This window comes from Macrosteles quadrilineatus, unplaced genomic scaffold (genome assembly GCF_028750875.1).
Source record: "Macrosteles quadrilineatus isolate MER2022 unplaced genomic scaffold, UCM_ALF_1.0 Scaffold_9__3_contigs__length_116548681, whole genome shotgun sequence".
In the NCBI taxonomy this organism is placed as follows: Eukaryota; Metazoa; Arthropoda; class Insecta; order Hemiptera; family Cicadellidae; genus Macrosteles; species Macrosteles quadrilineatus.
The window spans coordinates 8,477,020-8,504,529 of NW_026542602.1; the positions used below are offsets into that span (position 1 = coordinate 8,477,020).

The following is a 27,510-nucleotide window of genomic DNA, read 5'->3' on the forward strand; positions in this document are numbered from 1 at the left end:
ATAACCTTCTTTTTATAGTAAAAAATGGTAGAAATAAGTTAGAAAACAGTTTTAAGTTATAATAAAGAATCACTTTTCGACACTGTCCAATGTACTGTCAATATGTACTAAAAGAATAAAGATTGTTTGAAATGAAATTAAATCTGTATATTTTAAGCGGAGTCAATATTGTCAAAGTCCAGTAACCAATCTTTCGTAGATACACAGATACATACGCCTTGCACAAATGCCATTCCATTAGCTGCTTCCAAACAAAACAGCTGTTACAATACCACTTGCGACGTTGCCACTTCGAAGGCCACGGCCTGGAGTTAAAGGCGGCCGTGGGCGAGTGGTGTCCTCATCTCAATTATAATGCTAATTGTCTACTATTAAACGCCGATGCATTGATTATAATATAATGACAACAGCGACATCGTGAGCACTGCGCTTCTGGGCCTGAGTGGACCAACTAGAGTTAAATAGTAAACCGTATTTATGTTGTTTTACGTGTCGGTTCTGTCATCTGTGCGTAGTTAAAGGCGGCCGTGTCTGTGCACGGCACGGTGCGGTCAACTGTGGTCAACAAAGCCAAACGTCAACGTCGGTTTTCACTTTTCGGTATTCCGGTCCGGTTCCGGTATTCGGCTCGGTTCGGTCACTCGGTACACACTACACCAATACCAATACCATCCAATACACAACGACAGCTGAGCTAGCAGGGCATTCTGCAATCTGCAGCTGTAGTGCAGACACTCAAAAGATAACTCAAAAGTCAAAACTAGATTCCGTTTACCTTACCTGAGGGAGTAGGAACAAGAGGTTAGCTAAACCGGTTTTTGTTTACCCCGACTTTTCGATAATACAATTTAATTTGTTTACTACTATTCATTTTGTTACGCTGGATATTTCTGCCACTGCCGACCAGTGAAGACATCAGCTCCAAAAGTTCTAAAGTAATTTGTGAGATAACCAAGAAAAAGCAAATAACCTTTGAGTTTTCTTATCAGTAGATTGTGTACTGCCTTGATAACTACTTTACCATCCACTAGTCCTTTCTCTGTATTCAGAACATAGGCTAGGGCATAAATATTTTAAAATGGCTTCATTATCACTTAGATTATTTGGAAAACAGATCATCACTAACTCAAAATCAAGGTTGTTGGCCCCTGCCTTTAATCAGCAAGTCATTATTTCTAACACATATGCAAGTAAGTATGAATATTCATTGATTAGTAATAATTTAATGCATTATGTAAGTGTTAACATAACTATGATTATCTTAAATTGGTAGCTAATTAGGCCTATTTGAGTAAATATCATGGGATGCCATCTAGGTGTGTATTTGAACCCAAATAAGAGTGAAGGATGAGTGTAGAATGAAGTGTGATGATCCGTGTAGCTTTTTTACTGTCTAAGAACTAAGATCAGCTGTCTCTTTAGCCAGGATCATTTATATAAAACCCAATGATCAGGAACGGCTGAGTACAGTTCGAACCATCAAAAAGCTACTGACTTTTTCTCATGATCGAAACGGTAACCTTTTGATTGTTAGGTGAGCACTATAAGCAAACCACTCAGTTACCGGTACCTACCTAGTTAGTTATCTTAGTTAGCATCTTGGATTTATCCAAGACGGACGGGTTTAATCCTGGCTAATCCTAAGATATTTTAAAAGTTTGGACTGGTTTATCTTAAAAACCGTTTGTGATTCCTTTTATGGTAGACCTATTGGCTTGGACCCAAAAAGTAACTAGTTTTCAAAAATTTTTTATTTTTTCTAGCTGCATCCTATCAACATATTTTAACCGACAAACGGGGAGAGAAGAAGAATGTTGGTGTGATAACGCTGAACAGACCCAAGGCATTAAACGCTCTTTGTGATGCTCTAGTCACAGAGTTGGCCGAAGCAGTTACTGCGTTTGATAAAGACGAATCTGTTGGTGTAGTGGTCATTACTGGCAGTGAGAAAGCATTTGCTGCAGGTAAGATATTAGATTTGGGCATTTTGTCTAGTCTTTAACATGTCATTTGTTTTATGCAATAGGCCTACTGACATAGGCCTACCCTTGTCCGGTGGGGATTACAAAGACTAACGACGGGCAAAGGTATATCATAACCTATCATATTCGTACATTCAGTTTTGGTGGCAAGAATGTTTAAAAAGTACATAGCCTAATTTGTTTATCAACAGATTAGGGCCTACCCATTTACTTTAATAGTGTCTAATAAACGGTACTTTGTACCTATAAAGTAAAAAAAAAACATAGCCTACTTAAACAGTGTTTTACGTTCAAAACTATAGATTTTAAAATTCAAAATATTGCTCACAATGTTATTCTAAAAATTGACTATATTCCTGCAAATCTTAAGATAGTCATTGAAATCAAGCTGCTTTGTCATTGGTTGTTGTGGTTTTCAACTCTCTAAATTGGGGAAACCCCTGTTGATTTTCCCAACGAAAACGAGGTTTCTAAATATTTTAAAGAAAAAATACTTGCCATTTAAGTTTTTCAACGCTAATATTTCAAGATCTTTTATCGGCCCTAAAAATGTGAACTAATGTATTTTGTATAGGTGCTGATATCAAAGAAATGATGAATATGACGTACGCTTCCAATGTGAAGACTGGGCTGCTTCAGGGTTGGAATGAGATCACCAAATGCAAAAAGCCAATCATTGCTGCAGTCAACGGTTACGCGGTTAGTTCTCTCAGTGGCTTATGTTTGAATTACTAACCTTTTGATGTTTTTCCTCATGCTATGTAAGCCTATTCAAAAGCCAAATATTTATAAAATAAGCTCTATGTATGCACTCAGTAAGATCTGGTATAAAGAAACAAAAGTCTGAATTTAGGCGCTGCTCACAAAAAGTCCATCCATCCTATAAAATTTCTCCTGAGCTCTACAAGGTTTATTTTTAATGATCCATTTGTTCTAAGCTCTGTCAGAGGTAAATTTACTCATCTAGAGGTATACTCTGCACACTCAAAGCAACCAGGTTGCTAATTAACACATTTTAAGCTTGTTAAAATTTTGAATTTCGGATAAAGAACAGTAGGGACTGGGTAATACATACATGTTAGCATGCACTAGACCCTACTGTTATTTTTCTCTCTGTAAATTATTCACAAATAATTGTTTTTTCCTACCAGGATAGGCATGTGTTACCTATAATATTATTTGTACAGCTTGGAGGAGGCTGCGAGTTGGCAATGATGTGCGACATAATTTACGCTGGAGATAAAGCCAAGTTTGGCCAGCCTGAGATCTCCATCGGAACGATCCCTGGCGCTGGTGGTTCACAGCGAATTGCCCGCAGTGCTGGCAAGTCTAAGGCAATGGAAATGTGTCTCACTGGTACACCCATTACTGCTGAGGAGGCTGAGAAGATGGGTTAGTTAGCAGCCTTGTAATAATGTGTATATCCTCTTTTGGTTATTCATAGGAATAGGAGTCAAAAGTTCTCTATCTATTCACATTCATTTTGTTTTCCTCCATTATCCCACATCTTTCTGATCCTCTTCTCTCCACAGCCTTTGATTCCTCATCCATCCACCTTCTTCTTTCCTCAATTCCAGATTCACGATGTGCAGTTCCTGTCTTGAGAAGAGATAGTTTGTGATATTTACAATGCTGGAAATATAATGTTCATTGTGATGGGGTTTGTGTCGACTCTCCAAGTAGTGTCCCTTGTGAAGGCATTAAAAACATGTTACTTATTTTGCAACCTAATGCTTTTTATAAGTTATTTTGACTGTATGATTTGGATTCTTGATTTTTACTTCAGTGGTAGTCCAAAATTTATATATTAGTAAAAAAGTAAAGGAAAGTTTGTAGGCCTAGATCCTGATGATTTAAAAGTGTCATTCCTAGTGTTACTGAATATCAAAATGAGGAGAAAGGAGAAATATTGATTATTCCAAAGCCAAGCTGCTTTTTTCCCCTTAAAAAAAAGAATATTAAAATGAAAATATCTATTCATACAAAATGGGTTTGGACTAAGTTATTATGAGTGCTTCTTTTAAATGAAAATATTTACTAATAAAGGCATTTTAAACATAAATGTGTTAGTGCCACTACAGTGGTATTTGTCATGAAAGAACTTTCAAGGGCAATCTTTCCAAAATCCTCAAATGTTTGAGAATATCGGGGATTGAACTCGTCCCTTTTGTTTACTGAAGTTCGAAAAACTAACCAGATAGAATTAAAGTGGTTTAAATACCTGTAATGTCGATAATCCAATCGGTTGTGAAACAACTAGTTTCGGCTCACAATGGAGCCTTCTTCAGGTTTTCCCAAGGACATTGTCACTTCTTCTGAAGGTCGTCAAAGATCACAATATTTACAAAACATAAAAAACATTTAAAACACGTAACGTGCATGCCTAGGCCTAGCTTTAACGATGTGACCGGCGGGAGTTTAGGTCTAGACTATTCGAAAAAATGAAACCAGATAGGCTATCAACACTCCTGTAGTTTTAGATAAGAGAACTGTTAAAGCAACCTTTCTTTTTGTTGAAGGGATCGTAAGCCGGGTGTTCCCTGCAGACAAACTACTGGATGAGTCCATCAAGGTTGCGGAGAAGATCTGTTCTCACTCGCCACTCATTGTGCAGATGTGTAAAGAGGCTGTTAATGTTGGTAAGTTTTGGCATTTTAACTTTACCCTTAACTGCAGGACAAACTACTTGTTTTGATTTGTTTGGAAGGTAAACAAGTAACAACCAGTAAGTCTAGTGCTGTTTGGTACTAACAGGTTGATTGGTGTGATTTTTAATTGTTCGGTAAAATCATAAAGTTTCCTAATCATCAAACTTAATGTCTGTTTCTTAAATGTATCCATTAATTTTATGCTAAGTCATGATAGTTCTGATTGTATTTACATTGGACAGAGGTCTGGTTCCGAGGTATCAAAGGGTTGTACTGTGTATGTATGTTCTGTTTGCTATTAGCTGTTTTATTACTTTAGTTTACATATTAAAAATCTCATCTCTTTAAAAGAGCCTCGTGGTATAACAGCACTTTGCCCAGTCAAAAACCATTAAACAAATCAAATCACCAAACCTACCCAACAGTTTTGAATGCTTGGAAAAGAGGTCCTTATTGTATAATGTAGCGGTTTACTTTTAATTTTAAAAACCCAAATTAGAAAGTGATTTTTCAAATGTCTATGTCAAATGTTACATAACATTCAAAATCAAAGTATTTATAGTAATACCTATGGAGTTGAACTTCTTGTCCACGTCATGAGAGGCGGGCAAGGACCTGAGTAGGAAATGAAAGGGGTGGTGAAGCCATGTTAGGCCACAGAACACATATTACTATAACCCAGAATGCCAACCGCATGGTAAAAAGCATTAAGTGTTTTGAGACAGCTTTGCCTGTTAATCGTAGGCAGCGCCACCAGCGTTGCTATGCTGAGTGCATGGCAACGCTGGTGGTGCTGCCTACGATTGACAGGCAAAGCTCTCTCAAAACACTTAATGCTTTTTACCATGCGGTTGGCATTCTGGGTTATAGTAGTATGTTTTCTGTGGTTAGGCCCAGCAACCCAACGGATTTCCAAATTGCCACCAGAAACAAAAATATGTCTCGGAAGAATGGATAGTGAGGCCTAGTGAACACCCAGACCCAGAGATAACCGGAACGGGATAGGATATAAACAAAAATAGAGTTAAAGATTTGTGTGAAAGGTAAAGATAATGACAAACTTTGTCAACCAACTTTGTCTTTCATTTTTTATAGGTTATCTCATCTTTTAATAACTTTAGATTAATAAGTTTAGAAAGTTACGACTGAGAATTCAATTCAATTCAATTCAATTCATTTATTTCCACGGTAACACCATTTTTACAAGAGGTACAGTAAGTAGTAGCTATCAAACTCAAATTTAACAACAAATAAAGGCTATTCTGAATAAATTACAATAACAAGAACAAGAAAAACATAACAATGAAGATGGAAACCATGATAAACTTTTTAAAACAATAACAAAACAAGACTTAACAAAACAATAAATACACGGTTTGGAATCCTCTAAGCAAGACTTACATGACAAAAACAGATATAAATACTAAAGTGACAAAAATAAATAGCTGATCGAAGGTTGAACACAGTGCCGTTACATGATGTAAGCATTAACTACAAATTATTTACAGAGAAGAGGCGACACAGATTGGAGCGGAAAGCAGCCACGCTGGAACGGTGAAAATCCAACACTGCGCCGACCTCGTTGCCGACCCGCAAAAGGCGAGGGATAGTGCTTCGCTGTAAATATACAGTATTGTAGTGCCTCCGCTCAAACGTATCCTTGGATCTTGTGCGGACAGGAACGTGGAATGGTATTCCTCCCAAAAGCTCAGGGCAGTCGATATTTCCACTTACAATCTTCATGAGAAACAGAGCGTCCGAAATTTTCCTCCGATCTTCCAAGCAGCATAGATTAAACTGAGATCTGATGAGATTCACGGGAGCATCAAGGTAGCGATATCCCATTCTGCAGCCAAGGACCCTAATGAAACGAACTTGAACTCTCTCCAGCGAAGATATGAGTCCAGTCTGATATGGAGCCCAGACAGGAGAGTTGTATTCGAGGGTGGGACGAACCAGTGCACGAAAAAGCAACACCAAGGCATTAATGGAGAGTCCTCGAGTGAAGCGGAAGAGAAAGCCCAGAGTGGAACTTGATTTGTGGCAAATTTGTTGGATATGCTCTCCTGGATGAAGTGTTGGAGTAGTTATTATGCCAAGATCTTTATACCTCCAAACTCTACGCAGAGGGTCGTCCCCAAGAAAATAGCCATGCTCATGAGTGTTCTGACTGCGAGAAAAGGACATAACGACACATTTAGAGGTGTTCAGACTCATTGAATTGTCAATGCACCAATTCATCACTGCATTTATTGATGACTGAAGACGAGTGAAGTCTTGAGCACTGGAGATCTCTAAGAAAAGTTTTGCATCATCCGCGAACAGAAGGAACTCAGAATCCAAGGTGTCGCCAATGTCATTTATAAATAAGTTGAATAGAAAGGGTCCGAGGTGAGATCCTTGTGGCACTCCAGATGGTACGTGGATGGGGTAAGAGTAAGCAGTCCCACATCTAACTTTTAAAGAGCGTCCCTGAAGGTAGGATCTGATAAACTGAAGCAGAGGTCCAACAAAGCCTAGGCCTTCAAGTTTGGCGAGGAGAAGCTTGTGACTAACCCTGTCGAACGCCTTAGCGAAGTCCAGATAGATGCAGTCGACTTGGTTGCCTCTTGAGAAGGCCGAAGTAATATAGTTTTGGAAAACGACCAAATTGCTTGTAGTAGATCTCCCAGTGCGGAATCCATGTTGACGAGGCGAGATCAGTGTTTTAAATTCAAAATCGAGGCCATCAAGTACTAAGCTCTCAAATACCTTAGCTATCGCATTTAAGATGACGACCGGTCGGTAATTTTCTGGTTTTGCACGGTTGCCAGATTTGAATAAAGGCACAATAAAGCCAGATTTTAAGCACTGGGGAAATATTCCATTAGAGAAGAAAATGTTGAAGAAGATGGCGAGATGAGGAGAAATAACAGTGCTGCAAGACCTCAGTATTGATGGGGGGATGCCGTCCGGACCAGCCCCTTTGTTAGGATCCAGCTTTGAGAGTTTTTCTTCAATTGCTTCGGCAGAGATGCGCCATGATGATATTGTCTTGAAATTTACAAAGTCGAGGTTTGGAGGATCTTCATCTGACTCAGTAAAAGTTGACGAAAAGTAGTCAGCAAAGGCGTGTGAGATTTTGACTGGCTCCACAACAACAGAATTATTTACAAGGATTGAATTAGGACTAGACGACGTCTTCCTCTGTTCATTGACGAAATTCCAGAAACATTTAGGGTTGTTTCTAATGGAAGTATCCATTCGATCAAGATGCCTTTGACGACACTGGGCGACCATAATGGAACATTGGGCACGAAGTAGATTGAAATTCCTTAAATGGGATTGGCTGGATGTTATCTTGTACCTTTTATGGGCTTTTTTCTTCAAGATAATTAGGCGCTTCAAGTCCACTGAGAACCATCGAGGAAACGGTGATCTACCAAGCTTCATCAAGGGACTGCATGTAGATACGGCATTCGTAAGATCAGAACAAAAAGCTTGAAAATCCACTTCAGCAGACTCTATGTTGGTCGTAGGATATGAGAGCTTAGAAATCCAATCGTATACCATCAAATGGTCACAGCGTTTAGTGTCAGGGATGAACTGGATACCAGTAGATGAGGTCTGGTCTTGGATGGATATAGCCATTGATAGTGCCGGATGATCTTCCTCCTGGGGGATTAGAATGTCAAGAGCCTGCTCAACGGTCCAGTATGATACAGATGAAAATATCAAATCAAGAGTAACACCTCGTTTGTTAGATGTGGTATTCAGTTGGTTGAGATTGAAAGTTGAAGCAAGGTCAATCAACACTTGAGACGATTTATTCACACGTGCCCCTTCAAACGAAGTCCAGTCAGTTGTAGGTTGGTTGAAGTCACCAGTGATGATTATTCCTTCAAAGAAGTGGTTAGAAAGGATCTCTTCAACTGCCAAAGAAAATTCCTCGTAATCGAGAACATTTGCATTTGGCGGAATGTAAGCAGAACAAATTAGGTAAGATCTCGCAGAAATCTTCACACCAACAAAAACACATTCAACAGTTGAAATAGAAGGTTTAATAGAAGGTTTAATAGAAGGTTTAATAGAAGGTTAAGAGAAGGTTTTAATAACAATTCTGTGTTTCACAGCTTTTGAAACGACTCTCCAAGAGGGTTTGAGAGTGGAGAAGAAACTGTTTTATGGAACTTTTGCCACAGTAAGTTGATGAAAAACAAGTTTGATATCTTTACTAATCATTCACCTACCTTATAAAATCCTAAAATTGTTGCTGCCATCAGTTTGTAAGAGCTAAAGTCTCTTGAAGACACTTAGACCTCTCTATAGTATTATAGTGGTTTCTTCCGTGAATATTTTTGTCATGGTTGACCCCAAAAAATAAAATAATAAACTGACACAAACTTAATACACTGCAGTATGGGCTACAATGAACCCAGCTAAGGCTGGTTTTTTGCTCGGTGGTAGTTGTCTGGCAGCTGATTTATTGGATCCACGACAGCGGCATTTGCCGCGTAGAACTCACAGGTGGTGGGAGAAATAAAGAGCTTAGTGTTGAGGTTTTGCTATAGATTTGATGACCATATTTAATGACTGTAGTTTTACTAATTGAAATATGAACCTTCTGTGATTTATACAATCTATAGGTTAAACTGTAAAAATCCGTGTTGATCTGTTCATGCCAATAGGTTCAGATATCAGAAGAGGAGTTTTATACGCTATTGTATGAGAAGTATTTAATACTTTCATATGTCACAAACATATTTCAACAAATTTGTGAGGAAAGGAAAGGTTTGAAAGGTAATCTAAGTTTGGTGAATAAACAATAGCCAATTGTAAAGAATTAAACACAATTGTAATTTTTCAGGATGATCAGAAAGAAGGAATGAAAGCATTTACAGAGAAACGATCTCCAAACTTCACCAACAGCTAGAGAGGTAAGATTAAACTTTAAAGGTGATTTTTAAATACTTTTCCTTTGAAGAAAATTATGTTTGTTTTCTTAAAACCTAAACTGATAAAATAATAAAAAATAAACTAATCACACACTTTAAAAAAAAACTTTTTTTTAAAGTGTGTGATAATGATTTAGCCGTTTGGCAAGATTATGAAGAAACTAACAAAATAATACGGTAGTAATTCTTTTTGTATGCTTTAAATGATTTTCTTATTTTAAATTCAATGGTGGCAACATTTATTGCTGCATTAGTTTTAATTTTAATTCATAATTTTAATTGATTAATTTTAATTAATAGTTGCAATTTTAGTAAACTAGACCCAGTTGAAATCTAATAAGTAAAAGCCATCCTAAGTAGCCTAAATATTAAAAAATATTAACTGCATTTCATTGAACATATCCAGTGTGCAAGTAGGCATTTAATTTATGTGAACCAGATGAAACATAGACATTGGTTCCTGCATGCAGACATTCCATTTATGTGAAAAAAATATATCATCAACATTGGATACTGCAAGTGACCAGCATCACGTTTATGAGAAACAGATGTAGCATTGACTTTAGAAAAGCATTGGATTAATATGCTAGCTCATCCGCTCAATATTGCAAGCAGACAACTGCATTGTACACCTGGTTTAATTATTGTAATGAATATGGTGATGTTATCTATCTTGTATTTTTCAGATGCATGAAACGGAAGACTGACCTTGACCAAGTTTACTATCTTACAAGTGAAGATTAATCTTAAAATAGCTCTTCTTAAAAATATCTACTAAATCTTATGCTAATTTTGATATTACTATTACTGATTTATTACGTGTATACAGACTGTTATAAAAGTTTTTAAAAATATTATATATATTTTGTATACAAACTTTCCTTTTTTATTCCCCAAAACCCCAATTAATTTATGCAACATAAGTCAGTCTTTTGGTTTTGGATTTACACTTATAAGTTTTATGAATGCAATTATTCTCCGGTTTAATCCTATGAGGTTGAAATTGAAATGTAGAGGTTGTAGGAGATGTGTGTTGAAGATGAAATAATACCGAGTTACTGGATGGGAGAACGTAGTTGAAAAGTGATCAAAACAAATATCAGAGTTACCTAAAGATTTTTAAGGCTCGAATATGGGAAAACAGAACACGCAAGATAATACAACTAAACTAAATGCTGCTGTGTTCTTATTTGTGTGGTGTCTAGCACTAGTCGCTGGTGTTAGGGCAAAGTCCCTCCATGTACTAAAACGCTCATTATGGAGGAAGACCCTTCTGCGATGTCCGTACAGTGCTTGCCGAGGCCTTTCCTTGCATGTCACAATATAGTACACCATACCTTGGCTGAAAGCGGACCGTTGTCCGTTGTCCCGTGCTTGTTTACTCTGTTAGCGTCACAAGTACAAGTAATCAAATTTTGAACAGCTCAGTTGTGACCCAACAACTGTAAGACTCAAATACAAGTTGTCAAGTCTAAATGTCAATTTTTTTATCATCAGATTTATTAATTTTAATTCATGATATTGTTGATACAATTAGTTTTTCTATATGGATATCCTCCAGATTACTAAATATAATACAGGCCTGTATTTCTTTTGAATCCAAATGGTTGCGGTATGAATACAGGTATCTAAACCACTTATATTGATAAAATTGTGCAATCAATAGTTTGGTCAAAATGTCTTTACTGCCTTCACAGAAGGTTTGTAACAACAGGATGATACACTGTTGAAAGAGAGTAATATCACCAATTAAGTCAGGGACGCACAGGATGTTGTTTTAAACCAAACATGAATGCAAGTCATATGACCTGTGTAGTTTTTTACTGACTAAGGCCCAATTTCACCAAAAACTTAAACCGCCGTTAAGCCTTGCTCTAACTGCAGTTAGCTCTTAACTGACGACATCGGATTTCACCACTCGCCGTTAGAGCTAGTTTAGACTAAACCGTCGTTAGATAATTAACTGCCCAATTTTGACCGGTTAACTTCTTTAATCTTTCGTTAAGTAAATACATAGATAAAACAAACGTAAATATCAGCTGGCTTTAAGCTTTAAGTTTATATGGAAAGGCCAAATGCTAGAAGAGCATACGATACGAATTAGCTTTTGAAGTGATAATGATGAAGAGTTTCCTATGTTGTTCGCTGAACTAGGTGGATAAGAGAAATGGTTAATGATTTAACCAAGACAAAATTAATTATATTACTAGATATGAATTATCAAAACGTTTATAATTTTTCTATAAGTTATCCAACAAGGTTTTTAGTAAAGGCGTATTTCTAGGTATGTTATAAGCCAATCTTTTATCCCGACTGAAAAAAGTGTTTTTCTACCTACATGATCAAATTCCTTTTTTCTTTGTTAAAAAAAATAGGCTCCCTTTTCCTTTTCCTTTTAGGTTAGGAACCCTAACCCTACGGTCAAACGATTAATTTAGTTCGATCGGGCGTCATTAAGGACAATAACTAAACCTAAACTGTAATTTTTACTTTCTCCCCCTATACCATAGTATATGGAGAAAGTATTGTTTTCGTCAAAATTTTCGAGTTTGAGTTTTGAGTGGATATATTCGTTTTGGGTCCCCCTGGACCCAAAAAAGTGGTTTTCGAAGTGATGTCTGTGTGTGTGTGTGTGTGTGTGTGTGTCTGTGTGTCTGTGTGTCTGTGTGTGTGTCTGTGTGTCTGGATGTGTACAGAGCTAGGGACTACACCTGTGGTCCGATTTCAATGAAATTTGGTATGTAGGTTCTAATCCGTGGTATCTCCAGGCTTTTTTTTCATTTTTTTGAAATTTTGATTTTTTATGGGGATTTTCCCATAAAAACCCATAAAAAACTGAAAAAATTGGATTTTCTCAAAAATGGCCCGAACGATTTTAATAAAAATTTAGTATGTTGTAGCCCTTTAAATTCTGAACAAAATGGTACAAATCCCATTTCTGTAAAAATTACGGTTCAAAAGTTATGGTAAATTATGTTATTTTCCCATAAAACCCCCATAAAATAACGAAAAATAGGATTTTAGACAAAAATCCGGTTTTGATTTAACAGAGTATGTTATGATACTTACAATTTTGATAGTTTTTGCCATTTTTTAGAAAATTTTATTTTTAATGGAGATTTTCCCATAAAACCCCATAAAAAACTGGAAAAATAGGATTTTCTCAAAAATGGCCCGAACGATTTTGATAAAAATTTTGTATGTTATAGTCCTTTATATTCTAAACAAAATTGTACAAATCCCATTTCTGTAAAAATTACGGTTCAAAAGTTATGGTAAATTATGTTATTTTCCCATAAAAATCCCCATAAAATAACGGAAAATCGGATTTTCCCAAAATTGGCTAGAACGATTTTGATAAAAATTTAGTATGTTATAGTCCTTTAAATTCTGAAGAAAATTGTACAAATCCCATTTCCGTATATTTACTCTCACCGCTTACTCATGAGAAAGGTTGTTGACAATCTTATGGGAGAAAGTATGTGTCAGAATGCTGATACCGTTTATTCTGCTAGTATTCATATCTATTCTATACTTGTAATCTTGCTGTCTCCAGTTTTGTTTTCATTACCTCACAAACGCCAATTTATTTTCTAGGTTATGTTTACTTATTGCTCCAATAACAGCCAGGTATTATGACAGTTCACTGCCACCGCCACCTGGATATTACTCTAAACTCTCGTTTATAAAACCAGCGTTAGTTTTGACGCGTTTTTGTTGGTGAAACCAGATTTCCTTAACTGTGGTTTAAATCATCAGTTAGTTTTAACCGAAGATTAACTAAACCATCGTTAGCGTGAATTTAGTGAAATCGGGCCTAAGACAAGCTCTTTTAACCAGGACCATTTATTTACTTAACCTTGAGACAACTAAGTAGTTTTTAATCGCCAATTTTTTCAAAATATGAATTCCGTTTAGTACCTATTGATTTGTAGGAGGTTGAAATGCAAAAATTTTTGACAACAACATAAGATTCAAAATGTGTTCTCTGACAATTCATTGTCAACCTAGAAAAATGTTTGTACATTTATTAAGTTTTATTGATAGGAAACAGTTTTTAAATAATGGTGACAAAACTAAGAAAATATTTCCCTTTTAGTATGTGAGTTTTAGAATAACAAAATATTTACAACAAATCAGTAGACTTAAAGCAATAAATCTAAATTATAATTCAAGATAATGGTAGAAATAATAGATTAGTTATAAAAATCTGAATTTAACAATAAGCTTGTAGGCCTACATTTTTTTACTATGTTTGATTGCTGCAATCTGAAAGGCAAGACAAAATCGTTAAGAATAAATCATTAAATAAGTTTGTACTAACAATCTTTGGCGGAAACAAAGACCAAAAGGACTAAATAAAACCATGTAGAAAATTGTAATGTAACAACAAACCTTTTTATTAACCAGAAAACAACCCATTTAACATATAACAGGGCTTACTAGACTCATTTTAGGATATTTTACTTAACAAAACCTACAAATAGTCCTTCCATGGAATTTGATTGAAATAGCAGCTTGTACACTAGCCTAAATAATTTTCATACATTTCTTTTTCTTATAATCAAATACAAACTATACAAAAACATTCTTACAACTTTATTTTTGAGTAAAAAAAACCTTTCCCATTTATTATTATTTGCCAAAATACTAATTTATAGAATAAGCCGCATTTACTTTAGGCAATTAAACCTAACTTAACCTTCATTGTAGCTCATCTCGCACGACTAGTAGATATTATGGCCCATAAAAAGTAGGTAATGAAATCACAGAAACAAATAATATTTAGCCAAAGGACAAAAAGCATGTCAGATCATTCTTTGCATCAACATTCAAAGATTATATGAAGTACAAATTTTGCTCAACTGATTTTATTAAAGGTTTACTTTGTTAGTGTAAGTTAGTATTTACTTTCATAACAAGTTACCTTGACCAACTTACTTAACATTAACAACCTTTTTGGCTGCTTTAATTGATCTCCTTATTTCAGCTAGAGAAATTAACACGGCTTCCTCTGTACGAATAGTACGAGATCCTTGGTCGGGACAAGTGTTTAGGTATTTGTCAAACAACAGAGTAACATCGTCTATATCTAGGTTTTCATCACATTCCAAAGCTGCTTCCAATCCAGCGAGACCACCAAAAACTAATAACATATGTTTAAAGTCAATGAATTCTGAGTCCTCACACTCCTCGATGGGTTTCCCTTTGTCAGAAGTTCCTATTGTTAAATCATAACCATCTTCATATGGCGCTTTAGTAAATACGTCACTGAGAGAGGGAGCGAATCTTACCTTATAGCCCCAGTACACTCCCAACTCTTCAGTAGGTTGAGTAGGAGGAACTATAACACCAAACCTCTTCTTAGTACCTTCCTTTTGAGGCAGTAATTTCACAGTTACTCTAATGTCAGGGACTAATGCACGGTCCACACCAACGTCTCTAATTAAACCCACATTAACAAAAGATCCTTTACCTTGCTTCAACAAGTGATGGGAAACAACTCCTTCTCTAAAGGGAAAGTCATCGGATTGGCGCAAGTGATGAGGGGCATCAAGAGGATTCATAATTCCAGCATATTGCAAGTCTTTGTGAAGAGGGAAAAAGTGTTTGCGAAGGTACTGAGGACATTCCAGGTACTGCAATAGTCTACAGAATTGAGCACAACGATCCTCACCTGGCTTGCGAATCGCATTGTTGTTTTGGCTTCCTACATCGTCAAATACTATCACTTCACTAACCCTGTAAATGCAAGCTGCACGAGCAATTTGGCCGGCAACATAAGCTCTTAACTCTGCAGTCTGAGCATTGCTCAAGATTGAACCTGGAACGGCTATCGAAATCGTGTGTGTAGATTCAAAGTTTTCAGAAGCATCCGCGACTGAAGAACATGTTGGAGGAGAACTTACCACATCTTCAGAATTTGTTACATGGTCGACACCTTTTTTGAATCCAGCAGCCTTTAGGAGTTTCTGCTCTTTCCATTTCTTTCTTTCCTTTTTCGTATCAAAACTATCACCATTGTTCAATCGTTTTTGTTTAACAGGAGCCATACTACAAAATGTATCTACGATTAGGTTATAAAATGTTCTAGGGGTTTCGAAAAAGATGCAAGGATAACCTACACATCACACTTTACTACTTAGTAGAGGCGTTCAGCACGTTTAACCAATCAATTCAGAGTAAAACAGAAATAAAAAAGTTACAATTTTCAACTTAACCTCTAAACATAACGATAACCACGTTTCTGTAATGTAGAAAATTGAATTGACAGTGACAGAAAATACTCACAAACATAACAAAACAAACATTGACATGTTTTTATGCCGTTCGTTTCCTTCTAAAATGCTCAGCTGCTGCTGGTCGCTCTACGCTCTACTTCAATCCAATTCACTACCCAAGCGTGTACTGTTGGTTGTTATCAGCGACCACAGAATTAAAATTTAAAATTAAAATTTAATTCTGTGGTCGCTGGTTGTTATAGCCACTATTACGACGGCGCTGAAGGGCCACCAACTGAATAAAAAAAATATTTTCTTCATCTCTGAGAAAAAACGTAGAATTCTAAGATTAAAGTCCGGGAAGTAGGCTTCCTGTCTGAGAAAAAAGTCAGAGTTTTGTTTGAGTTTAAAGTCAGAAATTACAACTAGATCTAGTGGGCGTTCCCCTCTGAGATTTAAGTCAGATTTTAACTCTTTGCTCTCTGTCTACCCGTCCCTTTAGCGCTAGGCTAGTCTTGTCTTGAGTTTGAGTTGAGTAGTATTGACTGAGTGAATGAGTAGAATAAGTTATAGTCTCTTCAAACTCAGTCTTTACAACTATGGACACATATGCCATAATGGCTTTAACTTATCATATGCATCTAAATGCCAAAGATACTTTGGACCTTTGTTCTTGTATTTTCGTCGACGTAAACGTTTGCGGGTCCTGAGGTCAAGTCCTACAGGGTCAAGTGCTTTAAGAATCGAACTAACTGTGTTTTGTTTTACTACAAAGCCATATTGGATACATTTCAAATGCATCCAGCTGTATCCATTTAGGCCTAGGTCTGAGTAGTTAAGCTCATTCATAATGAAATGTTTCACCTCTTCAATTGAGGACTAATTAATCCTCCTACACAAACCTAAACCTTTTTAAAATGCGTTTCAACTGTCTTTTGAATGAATGAATGAATGAATGATTTATTCCGTCAAATTTGCTACAAAGTACAATATTACCTTTTTACTATAATATTAAGTTTACAACATGAAACAATCAAAAACAAAACAAGAAATAACAAAGTTGTGAACTTAATGTTGAATTATACTAAAACTAGCAAAACGAACATAATAAACTTATAATTGTGTAGCTAGTTATAATTGAATGGTCTTGTGGAATCAGCAGACATAGACAAACTCTGCCTGTGCGTCTGCTGGGTTGCATATAATCATTAATGACCTAAACTTGTTTGATTGAAAATTCAAACGGAGATTGAATAAAAAACGGAAAAAAAGATTTTTTGAATTTTTCTTGAGGATGAATGATATGTAAATCTAATACTCAACACAGTATTATATTTACAAGCAAAGTAAAGCTATATTACTGCCTGAGCCAAGAGCCTGATCTAACGACAATAAATCATTTAATTTCATTTCATTTCTAAAATAATCACCAAAATGGCTTCTATTTCATTAGTGTCCATTTCGGTGCTCAATTCGCCGTTTCGTTAGGCAGTAGACGAACGTCCAATTCAAGGAACGCCCACAAGTTAAATTCTGACTTTAATCTCAGAATTCTAACTTTTTTCACAGAGAGGAACGCCCACAAGTTAAATTCTGACTTTAATCTCAGAATTCTGACTTTTTTCTCAGAGAGGAAGCCGACTTCCCGCGCTCTAACTTTAATCTCAGAATTAAGTTTTTTCTCAGAGATGAAGACAAATATTTTTTTTATAGTTGGTGGCCCTTCAGCGCCGTCGTACACTATATAGCTTAGGTTAGAAAGAAAAAAAGTAAGAAATGAATGAAATGAAACCGAGCCGAGGTGAGAATTGAATTTCCTTCAATTTTGAAGGTTAGTGACTAGTGAGTGCCGTAGGCCTAAGTTATTGAGGTTACACGATTCGTGAATGAATTGAAATAATTTTGTTTACTTTACGGGCTACCTACTTACAATTTCAATTTCACTCAAAATAGAGTTTATTAAATAAGTTGATCAAATTTAATTATAAAAGAATTAATGATAAACGATCTGTTGAGGTTATGTCGAAATCCATTTTGAAACAATCCCTTGAACTTTTTGGGGATTCACCAGCAGGTAGGCATCATTGTACTAATTTTGAATACATTTTCTTTACTAGGCTACCCTAATATCGATTGAAAATATCGATTTGATTAGTAAACTTTCACTAATTTTTTTCATTATCAGCAAGGTCAGGTTTGTTTATAAAGCATGGGTCACACTAGGCTGCTAGTTAGCCCCTGGTGATAAGCGTCCATGGGACCTCGTTAAGGAATACTTAAGTTAAGTGATAAACTTATTAAGGATGTGTGGGGCCCTCATATTATAATTCTGTCTGTGTGAGATTAATCAGAGTAATCTTCCTCTTGAGAAATAACTCCAGATAACTGCACAGTGCCTATTTTTATTTTTTTATATTTTTTTATATTTTTATTTTTTTTTATTTTTATTGACTATTTTTCGCTTTTTAACAGCCATGTGCGTACGGTACCTGTTCAAATCTGGGGACATGCCGCTAACAGCAGTCGTGTTCTTCTCTTACAAAAACAGGCACTGCAAGTAATAACAAATAGCAGGAGGCTGAAGCCATGAAGACCCCTTTTTAGATTATTACACATCCTAACAGTCTAAGTAACCAATACATTCTTGCCTGTGTTGTTCGCATCAGAGCCAACCTGAACAATTTTGAAATCCGAGGTCAGCTCCACTCTCACAACATTAGAGAAGCACCGAAGCTGAATACCCAGCGATACAGACTGTCTCTGACAAGAGATAGCTTCTTAGCAGTTGCAGTACAAATGTTCAATGCGCTGCCACTTTACCTGAGAGAGCTAGAGACTCGAATATTTAAGGAAAAGATTAAGGAGCTCCTCCTGCAATACGCGTACTACTCTGTTGACGAGTTTTTTGAGGAGGCACAAATTCTTGACTGCCCACCATCATCTAACTAAAGCAAAGTTGTAAATATATGTTCTTTTGAAGAAGTTATTTTTATTATTTATTTTTTATGTTTGTTACTGTCTATCCGGCCCTGGCTGGTCAAAGACGAAGAGGAGGTTATAAGGTAATGAGAAAGTAACTTATAGCTGTGACGTTTAGCAATAACTCACTGTAAACTGCTTCTCTGACGTTCCTACTTATTTGAAGAAACAGCCTACAAGCACGAATAGTAAGAAATAAAAAACCTGCTTCTACTATCACTTAAGCTCATTTATTTCTATGCTACAAATTACTACTTTAATCAGTTAAAGTTAGTTATTAATTAGTTTATAGCTCAATTCTTGTCACCATGTCGTCCTGGGTCCTCACAAACCAGTACTTATCGATTATTGAGGATGTGTGTGACAGAGAAAGAACTTCATTTAAAAATGCTTAACCGCAAGAAGAAAGGTTAGTGAGCCAGGCCATGGATACAAAAAAGGAATGGTTAGGAGCTTCTTTAAGGTGGTTGCCAAAGTTAAAAGAAGATGAATCAGAAGCATACAAAAATGTTTTACGAATGTTACCATACATACATTCCAGGAATCGCCAGAATTAGTTATGTATCGTTGCTGCCTCGCTACCAAAAGTTGAACATGTCTGACTTCAGTTCGCCAGCCGCTGACAAATGCTCACCAGCTGGCTGTGTCAACTGCAAATTTTGTGCACACTAAGCTGACAGTAGCGGCTTCATCTATGTGCAGCTGATGTTAGCCTAGTGTGACCCGTGCTTTACAGTTTCATTTTATAATTTATAGTTTAAAATATTGATTATTAATCAATAAGTATTAGGGTATCCCAGTTAAGAAACTGTAGGTTACCCCTTATTTTAAGACGTGTCATTATTTCAAATTCTTTCTCTAGCCTTGGGTGCTTGACGATTATAGCCTAGGTTGGGCCTACATCTAATACTGTACTTGGTCAAAAAAAGTTTATATAAGTTCCATATTCTCGATTGATCTAGGCCTATCCAGTTTTGATTTGTCTTCATGCATAGGGAAGTCAAAAGCTCCAGAAGGTTCTACTAATCGATTTCGGTGATTCTAGGTATGCTGTGTAGGTACTGCATTCCACAAGTTGTTTACAACGGGGAGGCGTAGAATTTAACTGGATTCTCCATCTCCAATATATTGATTTTATAATGAAATTATAATTTATGATATTTTTTTTCTGTTGAGTGAATAAAGTTAAAATACTCGCTGAAGACTCTTAGAAACGTGTCTGTAGAGTAGGTACCAAAAACTTCAGACTGTTGTTTGAGGAGGTTTCTTACTATTTTTTTATTTATAAATAAACTAATTTTCAAATTTGTTTAGCATGGTCCTTAGGCATTATGTAGGACTAAGTTATTTGTATTCGTTGTATTCTAGTAGGCTACTTGTTAATAAGTTGAGAGAGACCACAGTGTACAGAGGAAGTTAATGTGAGTAATGTACAGGTCTATAATTTTCTAGTGATTTTATCGCAATAAGATATCAGATAGTGACTCATTTACCTAAATCATGGTATCACGTCATAGCAAATGTGCTACCTACTAACTTTGTGCAAGTTAGATCCAAAATCTCTCATTTCTAATGTATTTTTTTTAGATAGAGGAGCTAAAAAGAGCAAACCAGATCTGAAAAAGACTCAAAAATCATCAGAAGGAAATAATTTGAATTTTAATAAAGGATTGTCCTTGAAGAAAACAAAATCAGTTAAAACTATTGACCAGATCCGTAAACAGTACAATAAAAGAAGGAACCACACAAAGGACAATCTCCGAAAGTTAGGAGCATTGAGTAAAAACAAAGTTAATAAGGAGAAAACCACATCGGTAAGATATTATTTGTTGATTTATGATCTTAAACGTCAGTGGAATCCCCACTGCTATTATGAACATGCTATTTCAGGCTAACTTTTTTTTTCAAGCAATTGCATGTAGCAAAGAAAAATATGTGTTTTTTGTAACATAATATTAGGCCTATAGGCCTACACATACTTTTTTACACATAAGTTTTAGTTTTCAGGTCAATGTAATTAGGCCTAAGTTTTCATAAATTAAAACTGTAATCAAAACACAACATTTTTAAATTAACTGCTGCTATAAACCTATTGTGCATGTTTGATTCAATCATTCAGCTCTCTACTTCTACTCTTACTTAAAAAATATTTGAATCTATGTACCGGTACTTCGAATTTTAATTCAGTTTGGAATATAAAGACTCCACAGCACTTGACTGTATGTTTTACTTGTTTTTTATTTTATTTTTGTCATACTTCCCTCTACCAATGTCACATTAAATAGTTGATCAAAAAAGCAATTTTTAAAGATGCAATTTTGTGGATTTGACCAAACAATCAGCACAAAATTACAATTTTACTTCAATGATCAAAGTAACTAGTAATTTTGTCCTTAATTTCAGATTTTCAAAAGAGGCAGCCGCTGTAAGGAAGAACCTGAAATGGTGGAAAGCGTTCAAGGAACTGTGTTTACAGAAGAAGACTTTGCCATGTTTGAACGGGAATACGTTGTAGACTAGAGTGCGTTAATGAACTTTTAGAAGGAACTGCGTTCTGAAGAAGACCTTGGCATGATTTAACAAGAATACGTTACAGACTAGAGTGAACTAATGAACTCATCAACCTATGGATCATTACTGCTAGCTTGTTCCGTCGCTTTCTTTACGTACTACACTCTCTGGGTGATAGTCGCCCCTTTTTATCCGTCACTTGCTGCGCTCTTTCCCTCCGTCAGATATGCTTTACTCATACCGGCCATTTGTGGAACTATTTTTGTCGGTTCATTGATAGTGTTTACCGTTGTTGCAATTAATACTCGGTGACAAAAACTGTGCTTTTTGTGTAGACATTTTGCTAGCAATTTTGGAATATTCAGTTGACTGGTGAGTATTTGTTTTCAAACTTTAGGTAGGTTAACTAGGCCTGGTTATTAACGATATTTCTTAAGCTCAAAAATGTTACTTTAGTTTAAAACGCTGTAGGCCTAGATTAATTGATTCCCACAGTAGACTTTAGAATCACCAGAGTAGAAACCTGAGTTCTTGAGGTTTTTGCAGATAATAGATTATTATACCCTACTTGTAATCTTGATTCTCTTACACAAGGCTACCAGTACCTACTTTGCTTCTACAACTATTTTTTGCCTTCAAGTTCATCAATAGATTGTGACTATTAAAGGAATATATTATTTTTTAACAAAAAAGTATTTTAAGTTACATTTTGCAATGAAATAGTTGGATTTTTTTTTGAGTATGGTTATATGAATGATCACGCCAATACACAGCTAGAATTGGTTGTTAAAATATTAACATTTAGGCTGCTATATCACTAATTTGTTTAAAAACGTGTTGCAAGAGACATTGATAACCCAGAGACTCTGGTGTTTGATAACATAACGGAGCCTATCTAAATGTTGTTGATGAAATTAAACTGGTAGTCATATTTTTTGTGTCATAGGGTAGGCCTATATTTTTAGGTTTGGGAGAACCAGGCTACTTTATTTTATTTTTCCAATTTTTGGGTACATAAATGTTGACTGTGTAAATTTAATCCAATGTTGTTTTTAATGGTATTTACTGTTAGTTTTTAACTGAGATTTGTTTGGAAATAATTATCCGTACCTATTGCCTTTTTATATACGGTACCGGTAAGTTATAATAATTTTTGAATGTTCATTCAAATAAAAGTAGCCTACCTTGTCTAGGTCTATAAAAATAGTACTGACACTTACTTGATTTTAAATCCTCATTATTAAGTGTCTATTTAAATTAGCCTACGCTAATTGCTATTTTGAACATTTAGTTTTTTGTAAAGATTGAACTTGCTCTTCGATAAAAGCCACCAAAGAAACTTCTGGATTCAAATTTTACTTGTAGGCACTATAATATTAACATAATAGCCTACGGTAAATCAAATGTTTTTCAATACTATCCGATATATTTAGGCCTACTTTTATACTGTAAACATTTAAAAAATGGTAAATAAAAAAAAGATCATGAACTAAAAAATTCAGAACAATCAGTCGTTGAATAATAAACGAATCAACTTGTTTTAAACCCATTACGTTATCTTACAACATTAGCAAACCACTTAAGTCAAACACTATCGGGCTGAACTCTGAAACATCAGAAATCCAATTAAATGTTTTTAAAACAAGAGGGAGTTAAATTTTGTAGTGAATTTCACTTGTGGCGTGTTATAGTTTTTAGTAGCATTTTAATATTTGCAGCGATGAGTGAGAAGAAGTGGACGGTAGTGGGTGTATCTGGGGTTACTTGTGGTGGAAAGACTACGTTTGCTGCGGCACTCCGAGCTGAGTTTCCAGACGCAACTGTAGTTAGTCAGGACGACTATTTCTTGCCGCCCGACGACCCAAGACACACGCACCTTCCAGAACTGAACCACATCAACTGGGAGATCGCCACTGCGTTGGATATGGATAGGATGGTCAGCGATATACGAGAGATTTTGACCAGGTAGGTTAGACATTCGTTAATCTAGTGTGTTCGGGACTTTAGTAGTTCTTACCGGTACCAAAAAACAGCCTGCTAAATTTAGCCGTTGTAGCTTTTTGTACATGTTCTTTTTTTTTAGTGAGGGTTTTCGGTTCAACCTCATCTGATTGCGTAGACAAATAAACCTGGAAGAGGTTTTCAGTAAAAAATCAATAACCTTTATACTGATGTAGGATAATAGGATTTTCCAGATTAGCGGAGTTTTTACTTCAGTGATTTAATACCAACCTTGTATTAGAGGAGGTGTGCTATATACTCTTAAGCATCAAATAATGGTGCAATTTTACTTTTTATTAACAAACCGGTACTTTCCTGTTAAAGGGAACATTCATTATTATCAATATGATTGCTGTCGATATATCAATCGATATTTTTGTTTTCCTTTACGATCCATGCCTTCTGTTTTAATATCTGCAAACACATTTAAATTATAAATTGACAACTGATCTTGTTTAGGCAAAATTATTATGTGGATCCAGAAGTAAAACTGTTCTAAAGTAACCTAACATAACTAACCAAACTTGCTGTAGGGCTACCATTTCAAAATTTTGTTTGATAACAGAAAAGGCATGTATGTAAGTAATATGAAACGGGATTTGGAAATGTTACAGCAAGTTGGTTGGTTAGGTAAGGTTAGTTTAGAACAGTTTCATTTCAATATAATATTTTTAAATTGTTTGTTGATACTGAACAATATTAACTTATCGTAGTTGTCAGCTGACATCTAGTTCATTAATATCGGTATATCGGATCAAAAAATAGAATATCGATGAATCGAAAAAAATCATCGATAATAATGAATGTTCCCTTTAACAGGAAAGTATCAACAAACCATACTAAAAAAACTACCAAACTGGTAAAATATAATTTTTTCCAGTACCAATTACATCCTGAAGCCGTTTTTAATGTGGAGACAATTTTTATCAATGAATGAGACTAATTTGAATTTTAACTTTTCACCAACAATTTATTGAATTGAAACACTTCCCTGGTGATTATTTCCTCAGAAATCCTGGAGGCGCACTTCTCATTCTCGAAGGCTATCTTATCTTCACCGATCCGTTCTTATCTTCGCTGTGTGACCTCAAGTATTTCTTCACAATCTCGCCAGAAGAGTGTCGCAATCGGAGAGCTGAAAGGGCCAAAGAACCTCCTGATCCCTCTTGGGCTTCTCTTTGGCACGACAAACCTGGATATTTTGAAAACATTTTATGGCCCGAGTATGAACGCAATTTGCAAGTGGCTTTGAACATCAATAGTGACTTGAAATTCATCGACGGGACAAGAACTACACAATCCGTTGTGAACAAAGTGGCTGAAGATGTGCAACAAGTGATCATGAAGAAGGTTTTTGCCGTTTGACGCTTCTTACATAGCTCAAGTTGTGAATGTGTAATTATTTTGTGCACCAAAGAGTCTTACGAAACTCAGCTGAATTAGGGCTTAAACTTTGTTGAAGTGATTTCTTTAACTTTTATGATTAACTTTAACAATGACAATGATTAAGCTATCTTAATTAGTCAGGAACAGCTGTAATAGCCAAAATCTTTTGCACAACATTTCTAATAAACTTTATATCAGCTGTTTCTTCCACTTGCATGTCCAACAGCACTGGCTAAAAACAGGAGAATCTTTCAAATTGTATTTCATTTCTCTTTAGTAGGAATACAAAGTAAACAACTTTAAGCCCTGGTATAATAAAGGATTGTGGGATGAAGCTGCCAAAATAGCTGAAGAGCTAATACACAGTGAAAGACGGAAAAAGGGTTGGCCATGGGAGCGGCAGAGACAGTTAATGTTGAAACCGTTTGTGAGCTGTTAACATCAATAACATTGTCCGTTTGACTGGCCAATCAAGTGAAAAGAAGAATTATTACATTACATACCTAGGCTACATATAATATAAAATCTATAGTATAAAGTAAAACTGATCCATAGTTATAAGTTTATACAATCATCGTGACTTTTATGATGTATTTATCGTAGCCATTGATGTATTTTCTTAAAGGAAATAAATGTTATGTTAGTTGAATTTCAATTTCATATTTTTTTCCTAAAATCTGTAGTTTACTCAGGGGAGGTATAGATGAGCTTACGATGAGAGCTGTGAGCTTCTCATTAGCTGAGGGAACACCATTACCGTAACAATACGTCTTGCAGCCATCGGCCTCGGTGGTCTAGTGGTTAGCGTGCCGGGCTGATATGTTGAGAGTCTCGGGTTCGAATCCCGCTGGCATCATCAACTTTTTGACTAAGATTTTTTTCATTATCAGCAAGTTTGGTTGGTTTGGTTTGGTTATGACAGTTTAATTTTATTATTAAGTCATTATACAATTTTAATTGAGCAATTTCTAGTTTCATTTAATGAACAGAATTATTTTTTCTATTAATAAACTTTTGTTATATTATTTCATTATCAGCAAGTTTGGTTAGTTCGGTTAGGTTATGATAGTAATTTTATAATAAAAAAATTATAAAATAGAATTTGAGGCATTTATAATTTTATTTTATGAACAGAACTATTTTTGTGATTAGTAAACCTTCATTGCCAAAATGCTCTCTACTACAGCGCTGTTCACGGAGGAATTTTGAACTAATGCCTCAATCGTACCTCCCCTAAGTCAGACCCCTAAAATCTTAGGTGTATATTAGTTGTAATAAATTGTAGATAGTCTTAAAATACCTTGGTAATATAAAAAATGTTTTTAGAAATAATAAAAATTACTCTTTTAAGCCCAAAATGTATTTGCGGAAAATAATAATTTTTCAGACAAGTTAGTTAAAAATATAAAAAATAATCAAACATTACTTTTTGATAACCCCAAACTTAAGTTTGTCTAGTTTGCTCAGAATTATTTAATAGTACTGCACAAAACCATAGTCCATCCAACACAAGTAGACTTCTCATCCCATTGTTAATTTTGTAAGCTCATTTTTCGTGTCTACTACATGTCCGGTGACACTGATTGCTAGTATTAATTCATGATTTGTGCTTTACTGTTGAACGAGTTATTGTTTATGATTAGATTTATTTGGCGAAACAAGGTTTTAAATAACTGAAATAGCAAGAAACAAAAAGTAAACAAAACACGACCTCTACAGTGTACCAGACAGAACTAACAATAAAATTGGCTTCAGCTGTTTTATAAGAATGAGGAATCTACTAAGGGAATATGTTTTATCCATGACAAAACGTTCGCAGCTAGATAAGACCAAAGGCACTGGAGTAAAGGAGAAAGCAAAGACCTTTAGTAGGTTATGTGGTGCATTATTAGGCTACAACCACACTGTGATCCAATGCCAGTATTTAGTGCTTTAACCTCTTAAACCCTTGTTGATCCCCCCATTGTTCTTACAAATTTTAACCATCCAATGTCACATCTAAATTACTATATTTTTTATTTCGGACCTGATTTTACATAGTAATTCCATAAACTGCGAGAAAAATTTGAAATTAAGGAATTTTTTCATTAATTTGGAATTAAGAATGGTCCATGATGTTGGTGAAGAACCACAATTTCTTTTTCATTTTCCATTCCAGGGTAACGAAGATTATACGAGAATTAATCATTTTTCAGGCCTATGTCCGAGGTTAAGCTGCCGCTCCTTATAATCGAAGGGTTCCTCATCTTCACCGACCGCTACATCTCGTCCGTCTGTCAACACCAGCTGTTCTTCCAGCTGACTAGGGAAGAGTGTTGGGCTCGGCGAAGTGTTCGGACCTACGACCCGCCCGACGTGCCGGGCTACTTCGAGCAAGTCGTGTGGCCCGAGTACGAACGTCATCTCCAGCTCGCGCTCACGATCAGTGATAATCTACAGTTGATACCTGGCACTAGAGACAATCATTCTGTGGTTCAGGAATATGTTGAACTGTTAACTAAAGAATTAAGTGGTAAATCCTGACTAATAAAACTTTTTACATTGTTAATGAAAATGTTAATTTTTTACCCTGCGTATTGTTGGTGTTTGTTGAACAAAGGTGATATACATGGAGTTGATAGCAATAGTTTATGTAGAGGTTTATGTGAAATAAATGTTAGAGAAAAAAATGATTAAGACGTAGTAACAAGATGTTTATGTCAATATTAAATTTGCACGTGACCCAATATTTCATCCGCCTTTATATTATATTTTAAATTTAACCCAGAAAACGTTGATCCCAATTTAGTTATATTAATGCAGGTTTAGTGAATTATTATTTTAATATTATTTTTTAGAAATAAATTAA

The 27,510-nt window shown here is 35.5% G+C and overlaps 4 protein-coding genes across 5 annotated transcripts; 3 read left to right on the forward strand and 1 right to left on the reverse strand.

Moving 5' to 3' along the window:
* Positions 1-728: 728 nt before the first annotated feature.
* Positions 729-10,440, forward strand: LOC129004155 (probable enoyl-CoA hydratase, mitochondrial). The gene is made up of 8 exons (XM_054432598.1): positions 729-1,190; positions 1,764-1,964; positions 2,557-2,681; positions 3,170-3,374; positions 4,502-4,621; positions 8,743-8,810; positions 9,477-9,546; positions 10,251-10,440. The coding sequence occupies exons 1-7, from the start codon at positions 1,079-1,081 to the stop codon at positions 9,540-9,542; spliced, it is 897 nt and encodes a 298-aa protein (XP_054288573.1). The 5' UTR covers positions 729-1,078; the 3' UTR covers positions 9,543-9,546; positions 10,251-10,440.
* Positions 10,441-13,936: 3,496 nt separating this feature from the next.
* LOC129002845 (putative methyltransferase C9orf114 homolog) lies at positions 13,937-15,842 on the reverse strand. Its single transcript, XM_054430937.1, has one exon. The coding sequence runs from the start codon at positions 15,615-15,617 to the stop codon at positions 14,502-14,504; it is 1,116 nt and encodes a 371-aa protein (XP_054286912.1). The 5' UTR covers positions 15,618-15,842; the 3' UTR covers positions 13,937-14,501.
* A 1,780-nt stretch (positions 15,843-17,622) lies between these two features.
* Positions 17,623-27,203, forward strand: LOC129002626 (nicotinamide riboside kinase 1-like). 2 transcript variants are annotated; one of them, XM_054430574.1, is made up of 5 exons: positions 17,623-17,859; positions 20,352-20,578; positions 21,168-21,647; positions 22,994-23,240; positions 26,858-27,203. In XM_054430574.1, exons 4-5 carry the CDS (start codon positions 22,996-22,998, stop codon positions 27,183-27,185), a joined length of 573 nt encoding a protein of 190 aa, XP_054286549.1. In that variant the 5' UTR covers positions 17,623-17,859; positions 20,352-20,578; positions 21,168-21,647; positions 22,994-22,995; the 3' UTR covers positions 27,186-27,203. The 2 variants fall into 2 exon arrangements, with proteins under 2 accessions (XP_054286549.1, XP_054286548.1); XM_054430573.1 differs by lacking the exon at positions 26,858-27,203 and adding an exon at positions 24,287-25,311.
* On the forward strand, positions 19,119-21,284 carry LOC129002346 (active regulator of SIRT1-like). The gene is made up of 3 exons (XM_054430082.1): positions 19,119-19,173; positions 20,352-20,578; positions 21,168-21,284. The coding sequence occupies exons 1-3, from the start codon at positions 19,119-19,121 to the stop codon at positions 21,282-21,284; spliced, it is 399 nt and encodes a 132-aa protein (XP_054286057.1).
* Positions 27,204-27,510: the final 307 nt, after the last annotated feature.